The following is a 12,901-nucleotide window of genomic DNA, read 5'->3' as shown; positions in this document are numbered from 1 at the left end:
ATGTGACATATGCCATCATGTGCCAGCAATGCCCCTCTGCCAAGTACATTGGCCAAACTGGACAGTCCCTACGTAGAAGAATAAATGGACACAAATCAGACATCAGGAATGGTAACATACAAAAGCTAGTAGGAGAACACTCCAATCCTCCTGGACGTTCAAAATAACAGATTTAAAAGTAGCCATCCTTCAACAAAAAAAACTTCAAAACAGACTTCAAAGAGAAACTGCAGAGCTACAATTCACTTGCAAACTTAACACCATTAATTTGGGCTTGAATAGGGACTGGGAGTGGCTGGCTCACTACAAAAGCAATTTTCCCTCTCTTGGTGCTGACACCTCCTCATCAATTATTGGGAGTGGACCAAATCCACCCTGAGTGAATTGGCCCTGTCAACACTGGTTCTCCACTTGTAAGGTAACTCCCTTCTCTTCATGTGCCAGTATATCTGTAATTTTCACTCCATGCATCTGAAGAAGTGGGGTTTTTTACCCACAAAAGCTTATGCCCAAATAAATCTGTTAGCCTTTAAGGTGCCACCCGACTCCTCATTGTTTTTGTAAATTCCCTGTAATTAATAAAGTCACATTTTGTCACGAGTGCTTGCTAACTTACAATCCTAAACTGCAAGCTCAGTGATTAATATAATTATCTCCTGATGAGATTTAGTCACTTAATGTCCTTATGGATTCCAATTTATTAAATCCTGCATAAAGTCTTTTTCAAAAGAAAACTCAAACTTAACAAGTCTTTATCCCAGTTTCAGCTGATCCCAGACCCACCTCCCTGAGGGTCTGTCTTCTTCCCAAATGCCTCTTGCCTGGAGTTTGGTATTCTCCACAGGTTGATTCAAGGCCCTGCAGGAGCCTTCTCACTCCCTGCAGCGTCTGCAGGAATCCACCAACAACCACCTGTATCTATCCCCCCCTTTATAGGGCTCAGGATCCTCCTTAAAGCCTTTGGTCCAGGTGCACTGGACCCTGCTTCCTTGTAAAGGGGCCAGTCACCCTGTGACATACCCTGTGTTTGACAGTTTCAAAGTGAGAGAAAGTAGCAATGTTCACAACAGCCTTAGACACTATCTGGACTCACACTCTGGCTAGGATGATTTAGTTGGGGATTGGTCCTGCTTTGAGCAGGGAGTTGGATTAGATGACCTCCTGAGGTCCCTTCCAACCCCGATAGTCTATGATTCTAGTGAGCATGGTTTCTGCGGGTATTCAGGTGACATAGTCCCACTGGCAATGGATTCAGAAGATGGGTATGAGTCCTCTTAATCAAATGGCAGTGCTATCAATACCGGAGAGGAGTGTGATCTAGCTTGACTCAGACAGTACTGGGGGAAGAAACCACATGGTAGCCTGTGCTGTCTCAAATCTTGGTTCTGCTTGAGGTTGCCCCAAAAGAAGTAGGGATTCTGGTTCTGTACAGACAGTGAAATTGCTTGCTGCTGTATATGGAATCAATGCTATTGATGGAAGATTTCTCATCATCCTCTATCTTGTTGGTACCAGAGGTGACATGCTCTGTGCCAATATCAGCAATTTTGAGGTTGCACTCTGAAACAAAAAGCATTAATCGCCCCATACAAAGGCTGTTGAAACCATTGGCACTCATTCAGTCAGTATGGAATGATCCTGTACTGTGGGGAGCTCTTCACCAGTAGACTTCTGCCGGTTGGTGGTGCCAGGTCCTCTGACTTAAATGTTACAGAGCCAGGATCGCCGTTGTTATGAGCACTCAATATGCCCATGCCGTGGCAGTGAGTCTCATAAGATGGGGATGACAGGTTTTTCTTTGAAGATGACTTAGAGGGAGATTTATCCCTCTTCTCTCTAAGGGAATGCTTCAATCTCCCTTCCTCACTCTTTTCCTAGTGCTGCTTATCAGTGTCCTTTGAAAACTATTTCAGAGAAGAAGCCTTGGAGTTAATCAACACTGAGCTTAATGGAGCACTCCTAAACTCCTGCAACTGGTGTACAAAGGGTCCCCCAAGCCTGAATCCCAATCTGCCCTCATGGACCTGGCCATCAGAAACATTTTAAGCCAGCTCTCTCTGGATTGCAACATCCTATGCAACAACAAGCAGCAGATACCACAGTTAGAAGTAATAAGAGTCTGTCCTAGGAGCAGAGGCAGGTGTTATGGTGGTCCTTCATAAGAAGTAGTCTGAGGCAGACCACAGTTTTTAAATCCAGGCGATCTGGGCATTTTAGGAACCTGTTCTTCAGGATGGAGATGAGTGGGGGAGTTAAGCCCTGGAAAAATGATCCCCCTTTGCACTTACTTTCTACTGTAAGTAACAGTTACCTAAACATAAATAAATACATATACACACAAAACCAAATAATTAGCCAAATCTCAACTGACTACAGATACAGCTCACTCCATCTCAGGCCAAGGATGGGGAGGAACTGGAGTGGCAGATGGCTGGTGCTACCTTTTATGCCCTCAGAAGGGAGTACAAGGGTAGGCAGGTGCATGTATAAGCCAATGGACACTGCTAGTGAAAAGCTTCTGGTCTCAGCACATGGAATGCATGTACAACCAAGCTCTTGAAAAATTAGTTGTTTTCCTTATAAAAATGAAATACTTGTTTTTAAATAATGTTTAAGTATAATTATTTATATATATTTTTAATTGCCACTGCTCAATAAGCGCACCCTGCCCTGTTTACTGGATGACAGACTGATCTAACATAAACAACAGTACCTGATCACATAACTAAAGACTAACGTAATGTATATGCACAAACAGGACACATGTTAAGGTTATACAGAAAAACTTAATGTTGGCCATTTCCTGGTTTTTGAGTATTTATATGGAATTTCCTGGTACATATTTATTAGGGTTGTCGATTAATGGCCATTAACTCATGCAATTAACTAAAAAAAAAAAAACACAATTAATCGCAGTTTTAATCACATTGTTAAACAATAGACTACCAACTGAAATGTATTAAGTATCAGAGGGGTAGCCGTGTTAGTCTGGATCTGTAAGAGCAGCAGAGAATCCTGTGGCACCTTATAGACTAACAGACGTTTTGGAGCGTGAGCTTTTGTGGGTGAATACCCACTTCGTCAGACGCAGGTAGTGGAAATTTCCAGGGGCAGGTATATATATCTCTAGCTTGCTTGCTAGCATAATGAGGTTAGTTCAAATCAGGGAGGATGAGCCCTGTTCTAGCAGTAGAGGGTGTGAAAACCAAGGAGGAGAAACTGTGTCTGTAATTGGACAAGCCATTCACAGTCTTTGTTTAGGCCAGAGCTGATGGTGTCAAATTTGCAGATGAACTGAAGCTCAGCAGTTTCTTTTGAAGTCTGGTCCTGAAGTTTTTTTTGCTGCAGGATGCCATTCTTAAGTCTGCTATAGTGTGGCCAGGGAGGTTGAAGTGCTCTCCTACAGTGTTTTTGTAATTGCCATTCCTGATATCTGATTTGTGTCCATTTTATCCTTTTCCGTAGTGACCGTCCAGTTGGCGATGTACATAGCAGAGGGGCATTGCTCGGCATATGATGGCATATATTACATTGGTGGACATGCAGATGAATGAACAGTGATGGTATGGCTGATCTGGTTAGGTCCTTGATGGTGTCGCTGGTGTAGATATGGGCCAGAGTTGGCATCGAAGTTTGTTGCATGGATTGGTTCCTGAGCTAGATTACTATGGTACCGTGTGCAGTTGCTGGTGAGATACGTTTCAGGTTGGCAAGTTGTCTGTGGGCAAGGATTGGCCTGGCCACCCAAGGCCTGTGAAGTTTGGGATCATTGTCCAGGATGGGTTGTAGATCCTGATGAGCGTTGGAGGGGTTTTAGCTGGGGGCTGTATGTGATGGCCAGTGGAGTCCTGTGGTTTCTTTCTTGCGTTTGTCTTGCAGTAGGAGGCTTCTGGGTACACGTCTGGCTCTGTTGATCTGTTTCCTATTCCTCGTGCGGGTATTGTAATTTTGAGAAAGCTTGGTGGAGATTTTGTAGGTGTTGGTTCTGTCTGAGGGGTTAGAGCAGATGCGGTGTAACAATAGAGCCAGACGTGTACCCAGAAGCCTCCTACTGCAAAGACAACCCAAGAAAGAAACCAACAGGACTCCACTGGCCATGCACTACAGCCCCTTGACAAAAACTGTAGGAGAGCACTTCAACGATAACCATATGGAGGGGGTGGGAGGGGGGGGGGAATTACTCATTGCCAACGAGTCATCCCCAAATGTGATATTGCGATAAAAATGTTCAGCCCCAAGTTTCAATGATTAAGCTTGTATAGCCACTCTGTCTCCCCACTCTAGTCCAGCCTACACTATAGCAGACCTAGTGTGGCCATCTGCAGCAAAATAAAACTTTCAGACCAGAAAGCCCTTCAAAGAATAATATGCCAAGAGCTCTTGTCAGTCTCGGCGAAGTGGACGACCGATCAATGTTCCTGGACTAAATAAGAGCATGGAATGGACTTGGCAATTACAGAGACCAAGTTTCTCCTCCGCTGGTTTCAACACCCTGCTGCTAGAACAGGCCTCATCGCTCCCTTGACTGAACTAACCTCGTTATCTCTAGCTTGCTTGCTAGCAATATATATACCTGCCCCTGGAAATTTCCACTACCTGCGTCTGACGAAGTGGGTATTCACCCACGAAAGCTCACGCTCCAAAACGTCTGTTAGTCTATAAGGTGCCACAGGATTCTCTGCTGCTGAAATGTATTAAATATTTTGGATATTTTTCTACATTTTCAAATATATTGATTTCAATTAGAACACAGGGTTGGTCCTGCTTTGAGCAAAGGGTTGGACTAGATGACCTCCTGAGGTCTCTTCCAACTCTAATCTTCTATGATTCTATGATTCTCCTCAGACATCTGTTGCACCAGCCCCCACAACATCTTCTCTGATCCACAGCTTGTCCCTGTACCACTCTAGTCACAATTGCCATACCTGAGGGAATGCGCTCTGCTCATCCAGGAGAGACAGCAGCCCCAGCGGTTTGGCCAGGAACAGGTCCTGCAGCAGGAGAAGGAAAAGGGATGAGCCTCTTACTTAATGGGAGTGGAGGCAGTCCATCCTCTCCTGAGAGGCCATCTCCCCTCTGTCTGCTCACTACACTCTCTGTCCCCACCTTCAAAGGAACTTTTCCCCAGATCCTAACCCTCCCAACAGGATACAGCACTTCTTCTCTCCCTCCCTTGGGCCTATGCCTGGGGCTAGAGGGGTCTCTCCCTCACCCAGGTCTAGGTCACTCACCAAAATGGGTTTGTTATTGTTGAATGTAATTGCCTCCCAGGGCAGCCCTTCCTCCTGGTATGCGGTCTGCTCCAGCTGGAAAATATGCTGAGACACAGAAGACAGTAAAATTGGAGCTCCCAGCAGCACCAACAGCCTTCAGCCAAGCAAATCATGCATCCTTCCCCTCGACACGCTACGTGGAAGGCAGAGTCACAGCTTCAAACTACCTCAGCACTCGTATACCTCCCCAAGACAAGATCACTGCTGTGAGCAATCCCCTTGTGCCAGGCCCAGCATCCAATGGTAATCCACATGCATGAGAAGGCCCTTGCTCCTGGTCTCCACTCTGCTCTCATGGCTGGATCACAGCTCTGGGCTCCCCTAGCCCTGGGGGGAGGGGAGGGGCTACTGTACAAGAGAGGTCACCATTCTGCCTTCCCATGGCTCTCCCAACACCTGCGGAGCTCTCTGTCAGGCCAGAAAAGTCACACCTGGAACTCACATAATTGAAGAAGTGCTGTAGCTGCTCATTGGCCAAGTTTATGCAGAGCTGCTCAAAACGATTCACCACAAAGTTCTCAAACCCAAAGATATCCAGGATCCCTGGAAGGAGGGAGATGAGTCTCAGTATAGATCCCTGCAGACTCACCTGTGGGGTGGCTGAATACTCCTTGAACTAAGCCCCCTACTTTGGCAGCTACAGACTCCCCTCACTGAGCCCCATGCCTTCACACCAAGCTCTCATCCCCTCAGAGACTCAGCCTTGTGGGACCTCCCTTGCATTATGCCTCTTCCACAGGCTGCCATGACACCCCTGCACTGCGTCTCTTTCCCCTCACACCAACCCCATCTCTGCAGCCAGATACACCCCAGCTCCCTCCACCCCCCAGAGACCCACCTCACAGAGAACAATACTAGAACTAAATCCCAGTGAACTCTAGAGAGACCCCAGCAATAATCCAAGCCCCAGCACAAGCCCTGCCCTATTGCAAAGACTGCATTCTTCCCCAGAATTACATCTGTGCAGCCAGCTTCCTCTTCAGACTGAGCCTCCCAGAGACACTGTGAAAATAATCTTCCCCAAGGCCGCCAACTCCCTGGAATTACAACCCCGTATTCAGTCCTAGAGACACCTCCTCCCCCATGGTGCTTTGCCTCTTTGACTGTGGCCATTACCAGATTTACCCTGGCACCAAGCCCATGGTCAAAAGGGGCCCCAGCCCGCTCTTCTCCACCCCCCGCTCTCTCCTGTGGGGGCAGAAGCTTGATGCTGACAGCTGCTGGGGCTCTTGCTGCAGCAGGGCAAGGTCTGCCGGCAGCCACGCTCCTGCCCTGCCTCTTCCCCCAGCATGCTACGTTCCCTCTCCTCCCCGTCTCCCTGCCACTGATCAGCTGTTGACAGGAGGGAGGGGGAAGCAGCAAATCATCACTCTGGGGGGGAGGAGGAGGAGGAGGAGGAGAAGAGATGGGGGCGAGACCTTGGGGAAGGGGCTGGAATTGGGGCATACCCCTCCAGCCCCCTGCGTGAGCACCCCCATAACCCCAGCCCACACCCCAGCCCCTTGCCCTGACCCCTGCACCCCCCCACACACACCCAGCCAACCCTGCACTCCTCTCACACCTCCTCAGCACCCCCTCACACCTCCAGCCCTTTGCCCTGACCCCTGTACCCCCACACTGCCCCAGCCCCCTGCCCTGACTCCTGCATCTCCCTCACCCCTCCCCAGTCCCCTGCGCCCCCTCTCACCCCCCTCACACACACCCAGCCCTGACCCCTGCACTCCCTACAGCTCCCCAGCCCTGTATTCCTGCATCCCCCCCTTACGCCCCCGAGCCCCTGCCCTGACTCCTGCACCTCCCCACCTCCAGCCCCCTGCCCTGACTCCTGCACACCGCCCACATCCCCACCCCCATCCTGAGAACCAAACAGGAGCTGCCTCAGGTAAGCGCTCCACACCCTAACCTCCCTCACCCTAGCTCCTGGCCAGACCCCGCACCCCAACATTTTTTTTATTTGGAAAGATCATTAAGCGGTCCATCAAGACCCTCTGTGATTTTCAAGTGGTCTGTGGAAAAATAAGCTAGATTACAAGAACAATCAAGGTACCTCACTTTATTTTCATTTACTTGCTATTACCTATAGGAGAAGGAAGAAAAAAAAAGAAAGAAAAACGGGGATAGGGGGAGATAAGAGAGAATGTTCCTCTTCCTGGCTAGGTCCCAAGGAGGAGTCCCAAAAATGAAGGTGAGCACAGTGCTGGGGGGCCCCACTAACTCTAAATCCACCACTGGCTGTCACATCACCTGGGCTGGGGATACTGACTGTGTCAGCTGATCTCCACAGTCTCCAACCTATGTGTGCAGTACAGCAGACATGGTCATGCCCACTAGCTCCTCTCCACTCCCCAGCCCACGCACCACTTGCCCCCATCTTAAGGCTTAGCCCTCTTACTTTTAAAAATGATTGCTTGCCCCTCTTCCCCACTCAGGCTTTTCTGGCAGCCCTGTTGCCAGATATCCAGTTTCAGACTGGAAACTCCAGTAAAAAATTGTACCTGAGTGTCCGGTTAGCAGTGCTGACTGGAAACTAAATGTCTGGTTATAGGAGTAACCACATCAGCCTCCGCTCCTCCCACTCCTAACACCCACTCCTGAGGGCTGGAAGAGAACCTGTCCTGCTGCTGCAGGAGGAGGGGCAGCTCAATGCAGAGAGAGACAAAGAGAATGGGCAAGAACCAGGTAGGTACCCATTCTATGTGGGCAGGGGCAGGGGGGATCTGTTTACCCCCTCCCCAGCCCTGCTGTGCTTGCAGTTTACCCCTGACCTCTTCCTTGCTCCAGAGACCAACACTAGCTCCTGCCCCACTGTCCTTTTACCTCCGGTCTCTTTTACAATCATTCCCCAGCGGGGCCCACAAATACATTTGGTGCTGGGCCCACAAAAAGTTAAGCTGGCCCTGACTGTGGCATGTGCATTCAGGGGACTGACAGGACCAAAATAGTTGGGACTCACCAATCTCCCTCAGCTCCACCTCAGGATCCACATTCTCAGCCAGCAGTTCGTTGATTTTGTGGACAATCCAACCAAACACGCGGCCATATGCCACCTTAGCAATGGAGTCCCGGGCATCTGCACAGCCAGACGGTAAAGAAAGATGATCACCTAGCCACAGGTGCTCCTTCCCCTCAAAGAGCTTCTGAGCTTCCTTTTAGGACATCAAGAGGCCCTTGTGGTGGGACCCTCCTCCATCTGGAGGCCCAAGCAGGGAATGTGGGGCCTGGGCTATTTCTCTGCACACCCCCTCCCCCCATGTGATTAGTGCTCTGTCTGGAGTAGATTATGAAGCTCTGTTGAGACTGTAACAAGCTATCCATTACAAGATGGATTTTGACCTCCACCCACCCTTAAGATTCCTTAGGAATACACTTCCACTCTACCCTGAAATTCCTCATGTGCCCTCCTGCCAGAGCGCAGTCTTGGAGAAAAGGTGTTTAGGAGACCCTATAAAATTGGAAATCTCATCTGTTGAAGAGCCTCCCCATTTTTCAGAATAATTCCCCCAAGATTTTTGGCATAGAAACTCCCTTCACCCTTCTGTCACCAAGGATGATGCGCTCTCTCTGCACATATGATTTCTGACACTGCAGTCCTTGAGCACTAGGGCCTTTGAATATTATTTGGAAATTTGGATGGTTCTTCCACAGACTCCTGAACTTTTGATTAAACTGTAGAAACCCTTACACAGCATTCATATCATCCACCAACATTCCAGACTTCAACGAGAGAGCAATGGCAGGACCCACATTGGTTGCGCTGCAGGACTATATCAAGTGCACATGCTTAGAAACTTTGCTGTCATTCTAACGAGAAGGAGAGCAAGACAGCACCATGTATGAACCTACATGGTAGAAAGTAGGTATTTTACTGTCTGGAGTGACATGAGAAGGGAGGTTTGGTAGACAGAACAAGGAGCTTTCAAACTCTCAAACTGTTTCTTTTTTTTTATGCAATAGTAATTTAGAAATTCTCGGATTTCAAATGTTTATTAAAAACAATCTATTTTAATGTATTTATTCTTAATAAAGACATATCTGAGTTTCATTCTTTCCTTATGAGGGAGTATAAGGAAAGAACACTTTTACATGGGTTATATTTTGATACTATTTTTGCTTCTGACACTCATTCCTCGGTGGTGTGCTATTATGATAATCCTCTCAGAATTTCCCTCTTACATGCTACAAAGCATTGGGCTCATTGTCACTGCTTTTCACCAAGAACCCTCACTTCACCAACAGCACTGTGCATGCTTCAGGCACACTTACTACATATAAAACTCCAAAGACTGTTACAGATTGGGGGGGGGGGGGTGTGAAGGGGTTTAGAAAAACTGGTGCAAGATATGAATCAGTTCTCTTTTAAGTTCCCAAAACATTAAGGAGTTGAACAGACAGTGCCTACTCCAGCTTCCAAGGCCTTGAGCCACCGCTCTGCTCCTGAAAGAAACTAGCTCATGATTGACAAACAAATGCTTAACTTTTAATGCATGAGAATTTGACTAGCATCTGCAGATGTCCTATGAACTTCTCTATAGAAGTTTGCCCAATTCAACATGTGCCTGTGCATTGAAAGTTGTAAACATTTAGTCAGGTCTGAATTCCCATAGACACACATGTGCCATTCTAATAGAAAGCCTTACCAAACACCCTTATTTAAATAATGAATACACATGCTCAAAGAATAATTTTTAAACCTTATCCCCTCACTTGACCTCTCATCTGCCTTTGCTATTGCTGTTTCAAACAGCAAGAGGTCAAAGTACACTGCAGATCAGCTGGTACGCTGTAGCAGGGTCCACACAGGTGCACGGCAGGCTACAGTGTTGTAGATTTACACTCCAGCTTGCCACACACTAAACAGTCACGTGGACAAGCCCTCTGCATTTATATGGGCCCCATCAATGGAACATTGTTATTAATCAAAATAATAATAGTATTTCTCTTCCTTTTCCCAAGACAAAAAAGAATTGATAAGTTTACAGAGTTTGTGACAATAACCACATATCCCTGTATTAATTGTATATTTTGATCTGTAGCTGAAATCTGATTTTTCTGTCCTATGTTCTAAGATGGGGTGGGCAAATTACAGCCAGGGGGCCACATCCAGCCCACCAGCCGATTTAATCTGACTCTCGAGCTCCCGTGCTGCAGCCAGGGAGCAAGGTCGGGGACTGCTCTGCGCGTGCGTGCCATGGCTCCCAGAAGCAGCAGTATATCCCCCCCCACCCCTGGCTCCTATGTTTAGGGGCAGCCAGGGGGCGCTGCGTGCTGCTTCCGCCTCAGGCACCAGGCCTGCAGCTCCTACTTGCTGGGAACCATGGCCAAAGGGAGGTGCAGGGGTGGCACCTGTGGACAGGGCGGTGCACAGAGCTGGCTGGCCTCACCTACATGTAGGAGCTAGAGGGGGATATGCTGCTGCTTCTGGTAAGTGCCACCTGCACTCCAATCTCCTCCCATGCCCCCTCCGGCACCATGAACTCATTTCTGGCCCCACCCCAGAGCCCACACGCCCCGCCAGAACCCTCACCCCCTCCAGTACCCCAACCCCAATTTTGTGAGCATTCATGGCCCACCATAAAATTTCTATATTCAGATGTGGCCCTTGGGCCAAAAAGTTTGCCCATCCTGTTCTAAGTGTATTCTGAAGCTCCACAGAGTGTCTGGGCTCCTTAGCAGCAGGAGGAAAATTAACTTCTTCCTCATTAGTGAGGGTGCAACACACCTATGAGTGCAAATAACAATTACACAGCACTCAAAGACCCACCTAGAAGCTCCAGCAGACCAAGGAAACCAGTTTAGGTGGGAGAGAATACAATCCCTAGGCAATATGTTAATGATTCCAGAGACAAAGCAGGGGCTAGCTTCTTAAGGGCTGGCTGGCTGTCTCTCTCTCTCACACACACACACACACACACAAAGCATGATGGACTAAAACCTAACAGAAAGAGAGAGAGAAACATGCTATCAATGAGGTAATGGAAGATAGACCATCTGGCTGGTAAGCAAATATAAGATTAAACCTTGCCTGGAGAGACATCTGTTTTGTTTGTAAATCATCTTTCTACTCTATTAAATAAACAAGTTGCTTTAAAGCAAAAGCCATTGAGCAAATTCCCATTTCTAGAGAGAGAGCTAAGCAAGTACTCAATGTAGAGGAGTTATCTGCCACACATGGATAGTAAACCTAGGTATCTACCCTGCTTTTGGTCTAGAAGGGCATGGATAATGGATTCCATGCAGGACAGAGCAAGTTGCAAGAGCTGAAAGTAGGCACAAAGGGGCAACCTGAAGACCAAGAGGAGTTAGGGGTGCAGACGGCCTTAATCTTTTCCTGAGACTTAAAAAAAAACAAAAAATGGTTTGTGTATATGGGAATGAGCAAAGGGGATGGTTGTGCTCTGTGTGCATGTCACGCAATGGGGAAGTTATGTCAATGTGATGAGTTTTAGTTCAAAATCTGATGAGGTCGATGATCTCCTCTCCTATTGCAGAGTTTCATATTCTAGGTCTGGGATCTTTGGCAGCTCTGTCTCCTGCATTCACAAGCCTTTCCCTACTGAGGTGGGTTAACTGTTTTAGTGGACCATAGCTATGGGAGGTCCTGGCTGCAAAAGCATGGATGTCTCTCAGGGAACCAGGGCTGATCCCATGGAGGGCTTATGGGGGAGCCAGTACAGAGATAGAGGTGATGTGTTCATGTTGAGTTTTGTACCAACTGGAGCTCCCTTGGGGACTGATGTGTCTTCTTAAGATATAATGAACTGCAACATCTGAACCTGCATGTGATAAAGCTCTGAGCAGTTGCAGATGGAAGTGAGTTGATTACCCTTAGGCTGGGGCTTAGTCTGAGGGCAGATATGCTGGATAGTGAATGACGTTACAGATGGCACAAGCTCTTTGTAGGATCCCTTTCTTGTGTCTGAATCTGCTTCCATCACACTGTTTCCAGCACCAATGCTCAAGTTTCCTTCCTTACTTCTTTTCCTGTTGCAGATTCTTGGAGAGCCACAGTGATCCATGTGGGTGGTGGGGAGGTGGCTTTAGTGCTGGGGTATCTATGGCCGCAGTAGCACCTCACTGATCTCTCTATCCCTTGGTCTTTCAGTTATGTGGCGTTTTCTGTCAGTGTAGTAGTTTGGTGAGATCCAAGTTTTCAAGGAGCGTTATACAGATAGAGTTTCTTTTTTCTTCACACTGGGGAAAAAACTCTTGTTTCTGCATGGATGTGGAAGTGGTCTGACAAAGCTGAAGGTGGCTCATGTTTTATAACCACTTCTAGCCTCTGGATGCAGGCCAGACTTGTGGACAGCAAAAAAAAAAAAAAAAGCCCATCACAAGAAGAAAATGGCCCTGTTTAAACATCAGAGCCAAAGCAAGATGTCTGCTGCATTGGTCATCCCCACATCTATGATACCCACAATGCAGACACTAAAAAGCCCTTTCACTGCATTGAAAATCAGATGGGAAAGAGCACAGGAATATTATTCTATTAGTGGCTTGATTTTCAAGAGTGCTCAGTACATGCAGCTCTCATCCACTTCAGAGGGATTTGTAGATCCACAGCACTTCTGACAAAGCAGGCCTGGTACGTATGGCACTAAATACCTAAAGGGCCTGTGACACTGCACCCC

At 47.6% G+C, this 12,901-nt stretch overlaps 1 protein-coding gene across 3 annotated transcripts in view; it reads right to left on the bottom strand.

The window, feature by feature from the left end:
- Positions 1–12,901, bottom strand: part of LOC116823316 (myosin-IIIb-like) — a 130,561-nt gene that overhangs the window by 96,048 nt on the left and 21,612 nt on the right. For all 3 annotated transcript variants that reach the window (XM_032777781.2, XM_032777784.1, XM_032777783.2), the window contains 4 exons: positions 8,227–8,343; positions 5,716–5,816; positions 5,232–5,318; positions 4,926–4,991 (listed from right to left, as the gene is read on the bottom strand). In XM_032777781.2, the coding sequence (XP_032633672.1) occupies positions 4,926–4,991; positions 5,232–5,318; positions 5,716–5,816; positions 8,227–8,343 (371 nt within the window). The remainder of the gene's footprint in view (positions 1–4,925; positions 4,992–5,231; positions 5,319–5,715; positions 5,817–8,226; positions 8,344–12,901) is intronic.

Source organism: Chelonoidis abingdonii, chromosome 6, assembly GCF_003597395.2.
Source record: "Chelonoidis abingdonii isolate Lonesome George chromosome 6, CheloAbing_2.0, whole genome shotgun sequence".
In the NCBI taxonomy this organism is placed as follows: domain Eukaryota; kingdom Metazoa; phylum Chordata; order Testudines; family Testudinidae; genus Chelonoidis; species Chelonoidis abingdonii.
The sequence above is the reverse complement of the archived record's forward strand: the minus strand, read 5'-3'. Positions and strand labels throughout refer to the sequence as shown.